This window comes from Heterodontus francisci, chromosome 32, assembly GCF_036365525.1.
Source record: "Heterodontus francisci isolate sHetFra1 chromosome 32, sHetFra1.hap1, whole genome shotgun sequence".
NCBI lineage: Eukaryota > Metazoa > Chordata > Chondrichthyes > Heterodontiformes > Heterodontidae > Heterodontus > Heterodontus francisci.
The window spans coordinates 27,285,996-27,293,923 of record NC_090402.1 but is presented as its reverse complement, the minus strand read 5'-3'; the positions used below and the strand labels follow the sequence as shown (position 1 = coordinate 27,293,923).

General features: G+C 37.2%; 1 protein-coding gene across 1 annotated transcript in view; it reads right to left on the bottom strand.

Moving 5' to 3' along the window:
- Positions 1 to 693: 693 nt before the first annotated feature.
- Positions 694 to 7,928, bottom strand: part of strbp (spermatid perinuclear RNA binding protein) — a 179,082-nt gene continuing 171,847 nt past the window's right edge. Inside the window, exon 19 of the mRNA XM_068012534.1 lies at positions 694 to 1,176. Within this exon, the coding sequence (XP_067868635.1) occupies positions 1,082 to 1,176 (95 nt within the window). The 3' untranslated portion in view covers positions 694 to 1,081. The remainder of the gene's footprint in view (positions 1,177 to 7,928) is intronic.

Genomic DNA, 7,928 nt, shown 5'->3' with positions numbered 1-7,928 from the left:
AGAACTAGGATAAGGTATTAATTGCAGATATGGAAAGTGTAAACTGGGGTAGTTTTTAATGTTAATATACATCAAAAGTGCATGCTTTCAAATGGCTATAACAAGTAGGATAAATGCCCATTTTCAAAGGCATTTATTGTTTCAACAGTTTAAAGGGATATAGTATAAATTACAGTTCTAATAACAAAAATGGTAATGAACACATTTCAAGTACTGGCCATATTTTAAATACTAATTCCAGCAGTTTGACATTTGAATAAGTATTAATTCATCCGCCACACTACAGAGAATATTTATTATTGATGAAAATTCATTTTCCTCTACCTGTGCGTATCTTCGTCTCTTTTTTAAATACATTTGAATTGATTTCAAGATTCTTGCTGTACACAAAGCCAGTGGCTTTGTTCAGCTTTCACATTTATGCTTGTATTACACAATTACTTAAAACAGTGCCCAGCCACCATAAATTTAGAAAATTATTTTACAATTGTATTTTAACCCTGTATTAGTAATGCAAGGAAAACACTGAGTCCTTAGCATTTAAAAACATCCACAATGGAGAATGCTCACTACTTTATAAATAAAGGATTGATTCAATGTTATTTTTATATTGCGCAATATTTAAGACTAATAATCTGCTGGTTTTACAACGTGTTAATGGCATTTCACTTTAAAATCTAACTGTTGAACCCATTAAGCAAATGACTAGCAGCAGAATTGATAAAGGAAGTCAAATTCACAACAGTTTTTACTTAAGTACAAAAACAAAATACATTTAATAGTCTCAAATGCAAACTCCAATGAAACAGCATAGAATTGGCATATGTTAAAAATGGAGGAATAGGGAAGAGAATCAACTTCATTATACATTTTAAGTTTCTAATGGTTGGAATTATTGATAAACAATGCTCATGATTTTGGATTAAACATTTAAATTCTAAATTTAAACTAAGCTACTGCCAAAAACTGCAACTCTTGCAAAGGCTGGATAGGGATGAGACCTTGAAACAGTCTGCTATTTTTCCCTAGCCCACAGCCAAACTGACATGACAACATTTTCAAGTCTCACAACCTGATGGTTCTAGAAGTCAGAGTCGAAATCCTGAGGACCCAAGTGAATAATAAAAGGTGCGATGGCCCGAGGCTGGTAATAGGGATTGTCAATGAAAAAACCACCTACAGTAAGGAAAAAAGCAGAGAAGCAAAACTGCACATTAATTATCACTGCAGTGAAGCTGTTCCATTCGAATTTATATTTCTCTGCTCCTTTAGCTGTATGTGGAATTTTCATTGCAAATGGGACATTCTTTGTCAAAGATATTAAAATTCTATGTCGGACATTTCCTACTTTGATAAAAAAAAATGCTCATTTTAAATAAAGCAGAGAAATGTAAAATTTGCAGCAACTGGGGGTTCAGACAATGTGGTTAGTCACTTGGAACAAACAAAAAATATGACTTGATATATAATATAAAAGAATCACAGCCATCAAATTGGAACCTGTACAACTGCTTGCTAATAGATCTATCTATCTTATGGAACACAATTAACATGTTTGATCTTGGCAAAGTAATGCAGCAGTGTACTCCTAACATCAGAGATGGCTTTGTTTCATCAACGGGTCACCAAAACAAACCTTTCTGAGCAATGAATAGAATCAGGACAATAAATGGAATGTGAATTCAAAATTCTATCTTGCAAATTGCGAACAGCTAACAGTATGAGAATTTATGCAATGTAAGACTGTCTTGCAAAGCTGTAAAAATCTAGGGCAAAGATATTCTCAGCTTTTGAAATATGCTTTACGCATTACAGTCAACTGTAATTGGGGGATTACATTTGGGGAAATATTTCTGATTTGGTTCCTTAGACAAAATCAGAAAATAGAGAGCATTCGCTTAAATAACTGCAGCAAAGAACGTTATGGAAATAGTAAACGAGCTTTTCAGATTCTGCCATTACATTTACCAATAGGGTCTTTATGAATCATTACAACTGAAAAAAAGTCATATATTTAATAAATGCAGCTGGAAATAAAAAAATCCAAAACCCTTAACTGCATGGAATGGGTCCACCTGTCATTCATTCATTGCTGAGTCACACCCAGTCACCTGAAGCTATCTTTACTAATTAACATATGAGCCATTCCATCAGAAATGTGTACCAATAGTGTACTTTTAGTATCTGAATTCATTCAGAATACTTTCAACATGCTGGACATAGACACAGGCAAGACTCACAATATCCATTTTTGTCAGGCACTGTTCAAGACCTCTCCCACCCCCACCCCCCTCAGAGTGAAAAGGAAGAAGTCAATGATAGCAAAAATAGTTAAAAATTCTTCGCAATCCAGATCTGCATTTTCTTTCTAACTACACTTGTTTAGAAGATCCAAATCTCTGTGGTGCAGTGAGAGGGATAAATAGGAAGCTGGTTTTATACTGCTGCCTCCAGTAAGTATTGAGAGTATGACCAGCATCAAGTGGTCCCTGATTTTCCCTTTACTGCCTTTTGGTTTAGCACCTGATGGGTCTGGCTAAGATTAATCACCGTATAGAGAAATAAAGCCATTATTTTGCAACCATTACTCAATAATAAATATAACAACTTGGCATAACCAAGCTGCCTTAATCCCATTTCTTCTTAGATAGGATCTCAAAACATCAATTACAATCCATTATTATGTTGGACTCGGAAGGAAAATGGGATTCAATTAATGCAATGCCCAACATTGTACTTGGGAAGTAAATTGTATGAATTCAGTCTTAACACTATATTGTGTAAGGATCCATGATTTAATTGAAAACAAATCGAAAGAAAGGAACATTATTTCCATTTGTAATAATGATTAAACATAATCATAATTAAGGATACAAGTAACATCCCAGTATTAGCTGTAATGGAAGGGAGGGAGGAACTCAAGAAAATTACAATCACCATGGAAGTGGTATTGAACAAATTGTTGGAGCTGCGGGCTGACAAGTTCCCGGGTCCTGTTGGACTTCATCCTAGGGTGTTAAAAGAACTGGCTAGTGAGATAGTTGATGCGTTAGTTTTAATTTTCCAAAATTCCCTCGATTCGGAGAAGGTTCCATTAGCTTGGAAAACAGCAAATGTAACTCCTTTATTCAAAAAGGAAGACAGAAAGCAGGAAACTACAGGCCAGTTAGCTTAACATCTGTCTGAGGGAAAATGTTAGAAGCTATTATTAAAGATGTTATAGAAGGACATTTAGAAAAATTCAAGGTAATCAGGCAGAGTCAACATGGTTTTGTGAAAGGGAAATCATGTTTAACCAATTTATTGGAGTTCTTTGAGGGAGTTACATGTGCTGTGCATAATGGGGAACCGGTGGATGTATTGTACTTACATTTTCAGAAGGCATTTGATAAGGTGCCACATCAAAGGTTACTGCAGAAAATAAAAGCTCATGGTGTAGGGGGCAAAATATTGGCAAGGATAGAGGATTGGCTAGCTAACGAGACACAGAGTAGGCATAAACAGCTCATTTTCTGGTTGGCAAGATGTAACGAGTGGTGTGCCACAGTGCTGGGGCCTCAACTTTTTACAATTTATATCAATGACTTAGATGAGAGGACCGAAGATATGGTTGCTAAATTTGCTGATAACACAAAGTTAGGCAGAAAAGTAACTTGTGAAGTGGACATAAGGGGGCTACAAAGGGATATAGATAGGTTAAGTGAGTGGGCAAAGACCTGGCAAATGGACAATAATGTGGGAAAATGTGAAATTGTCCACTTTGGCAGGAAGAATAAAAAGGCATATTATCTAAATAGTGAGAGTTTGCAGAGCTCTGAGATGCAGAGGGATCTGGGTGTCCTAGTGCATGAATCGCAAAAGGTTAGTATGCAGATACAGCACGTAATTAGGAAAGCTAATAGAACGTTATCGTTTATCGCAAGGGGAATTGAATACAAAAGTAGGGAGGTTATGCTTCAGCTATACAGGGCATTGGTGAGACCACATCTGGAGTACTGTGTACAGTAATGGTCTCCTTATTTAAGGATGTAAATGTGTTGGAGGCAGTACAGAGAAGGTTTACTGGACTAATACCTGGAATGGGCGGGCTGCCTTATGAGGAAAGACTGGACAGGCTAGGTTTGTACCCATTGGAATTTAGAAGAGCAAGAGGCGATTTGATTGAAACTTATAAGATCCTGAGGGGTCTTGACAGGGTGGATGTGGAAAGGATGTTTCCTCTTGTGGGAGAATCTAGAACTAGGGGTCACTGTTTAAAAATAAGGGGTTGCCCATTTAAGACAGAGATGAAGAGAATTTCTCTCAGAGGGTCATGAGTCTTTCGAATTCTTTTCCTCAAAAGGCGGTGGAAGCAGAGTCATTGAATATTTTTAAGGCAGAGGTAGATAGATTCTTGATAAGCAAGGGGGTGGAAGGTTATCGGGAGTAGGTGGAAATGTGGAGTAATCAGTTCAGCCATGAACTTATTGAATGGCGGAGCAGGCTCGAAGGGCCAAGTGGCTTACTCCTGCTCTAATTCGTATGTTCGTAATCACAAGGCAACAATAATGCTGATGATGACATTATCTTTTTAAACTTTACCAGCCAAAATACCTAAGGTCTATTACTGTCATTGGGTGCACCCTAAATTGAAGGGTGATAGAAGACAGAAGTAATTAGATGATTTACTTACCTGGGTCATTCCAATATATTCGTGGTCATTAAAATATACTTATAGTCATTTGCTAGTACAGAACTTGAGTATTGCTGCAAACAGAAACATTTTGTCAAAGCCTTTCGTCTTGCACTCATCAGGACAATTCCAAAGAACATCAATGTAAGGGAAAGCAACAGATTTATACAGTATGAGAAGAGAGTGCTGATTGGTTGGCAAGTGGACTCTGACTGATAAAAGTGTTGCCATGGAGAATGCACCAATTTATGGTGACTGACAGTTAACTGCCAAGCTTTGTTTGGAATTCAAACTAGGCAGCTTGATTCTGATTGGTCAAGGCATTGTCCTGAGGAATGAACCAGCGAATGGCTGTCACTTATTTTGTTTAGCTGAAACAAGCGCAATATGCGCACATATTCTTTGTCTGCAAAGAACAGGGCCCTAGTATTAATATATGTAGCTTCCAGTACGCCTAAATGTGCCACACTGCGACAACAGCCTTTGTTGCTTTTGCTGTCAAAAACCAGGGCCAACGATGCCTAGACACAAAAATCATCTTTAGACGGCACATACAGCATGCAATGTGTGTGGATGTCACTGATGTAATCTGGCCACAATTCATTATATTTTTGACAAGAAAAACAAAATTGGGAAATTTCAGTGTTTTCCCCCTCAAACCTGAGCAAATATTTTATTACAAAAAACAATTCACCTGAAAAAGGCTGTGAATTTGATAAAAAGTAAAAACGAATTTTAATTATCTCTATCTAAGAGGCATCCCAGCCAAATGGGGTTGCATGGCACACGTATGAGGCAACCCAGTGAATCACACAACCACAGGATTGTGAAGCAAGCTACTTGCCTGCCAAATGCTCCACAATGCAACCTGTTTTCCATCATAACAAAATAATAAAGCATTTCCCGATAACCAAACATTACACGTTAGTCCTCATAAACACCAAGTTAAAAGTTTAGGTCCTCAATAGAGGACTTAACTAATTGCTTAAAAAGTCCTGCTTACGTTAAGTCAATTCAAAACACACTAGTTTTGGTTTCATAGGATAGTCTTGCTGAATATAAATATCATGAGGATTATGCAACTGGCAGGCTGACAATTGATGACATTTCAATAGCATTGTTACTGGCAGTAGTTAAGTATTGCAAGCAACAATGCAATTAATATTTAATTTTCAGTAGTTTACTGAAATTTCACTGTACACAGAGGATTCTCAGTTTTAGGGAAAGAACTGAAATTTTCCTATTAAAAAGAAACCCTGTCTATAATGACTTCTGAGCAAAATTGAAGCCGATGGGATTAAGGGGGCAGTGGCAGCATGGATATGAAATTGGCTAACAGACAGAAAACAGAAAGTAGTGGTTGTTTTTCAGACTGGAGGGAAGCATACAGTCGTGTCTCCAGGGTTCAATTATTAGGATTTTTTGATATAAGTGACCGTGTCTTGAGTATACAGGGCATAATTTCAAAGTTTGCAGGTGACACGAAACTCAGAAATATAGTAAACAGTGAGGAGGATAGTAATAGACTTCAGGAGGGCAGAGACAGAATAGCAAAATGGGCAGACCCACAGCAGATGCAACTAAACACAGAGAAGTGCGGAGTGATGCATTTTGCTGGGGAAAATGATCAGAGGCAATATACTAAATTACAATTTCAATAGGGATGCAGGAACAGAGAGATGTGGGAGTATAACGTGTACAAATCTTTGAAGGATTCAGGACAAGTACTAAAGCTACTGAAAAAGGTATATGGGGCCCTTGGCTTTATAAACAGAAGAATAGAGTACAAAAGCAAGGAGGCTATGCTAAACCTTTATAAATTACTGGCTAGGTCTCAACTGGAGTACTATGCCCAATTCCGTGCACAGCACTTTAGGGAGGATGTTACCAGGGCTCCAAGGGTTAGATTATGATGAGAGATTACATAAACTAGTTTTGTATTTACCAGAGTATAGAGGGTTAAGGGGTAATTTGATGAGGTTTTTAGGATTTTGAAAAGAATTGATAAAATGGATAGAGAGAAATCTTTTATGCTGGTGGGGAAGTTTAAGACATGAGGACATAACCTTAAAATCAGAACCAGGCCATTCAGGACAGAAGTTAGGAAAAAATCTCTTCACACAAAGGATGGCAGTAGTGTGGAACTCTGTCCCACAAAAAGCAGTAGATGCGACCTCAATTTTAAATCCGAGATTGATAGATCTTTGCCTGCTGAAGGTATTATTATAGATATGGAGCCAAGGTGGGTGGATGGAATTCGGATAAAGATCAGCTATGAATTAACTGAACGGCAGAACAGGCTTAAGGGGCTGAATGGCATACTACTGTTCCTATGTCAAAGCTCTAGAAAGCATGCAGGAGAGATTTATTACAATGGTACCAGGGATGGGAAAATTAAGATATGTGGACAGCATTGAGGGTTTTGACAGAAAAGATGATAAACTGTTTCTAGTGGCAGAAGGATCAGTAACCAGAGAACATAGATTTAAGGTAATTTGCATAAGAAACAGAGGCAAGATGAGGAGAATTTTTTTTAATGCAGCAAGTGATAATGTGAAATGCACTGCCACAAAGGGTAGTGGAAGCAGATTTAATAACTTTCAAAAGGGAACTGGATAAATACAGGGAAATATTTCAGTACTACAGGGAAAGGACAGGGGAATTGGACTAATTGAACAGCTCTTTCAAAAAGCTGGCACAGGCATGATGGGCTGAAATGCGTCCTTCTGAGCTGTATGATTCTATAATGTGTATATTTTGCATGTCACAGTACCTAATTTACAAGTGCAGCATATGAACACATCGTTCACCAAGTTTAGCAATGGAAAATATACAATCTTTCAGGTTTTATTAAGTAGGTTTTTAGAATTTTGGAAAGAAATCTCATGTTTTATGATCCTTTAAGCCCTTTCCTAATGGAGCATCAAGAACCCTAGCATGAAATACTTATTATATTGGACAATTCAGAATTAAGTAGGTCTCAGGCTTTTTGTACACACCTTGATAACTGCTATCATTGACTTCCATCCTTACCACAATCCAATATAGTCAAAAGATTTTAAGAGGAAGGTGTCCTTCTTAGGAATAAACTGCAAACAAACTGATTTGGTACCTTAATCTTAGGAAGAAAGTGATGTAATCAAGAATGATCTTAAAATAATTCTCAAAGCCTATAAAAGTGCCATATCATTTCAACAAAAGGCATGCATATACACAAAAAGGGCACTGGGGTAAAAAATGTTGGTTAACAATTATA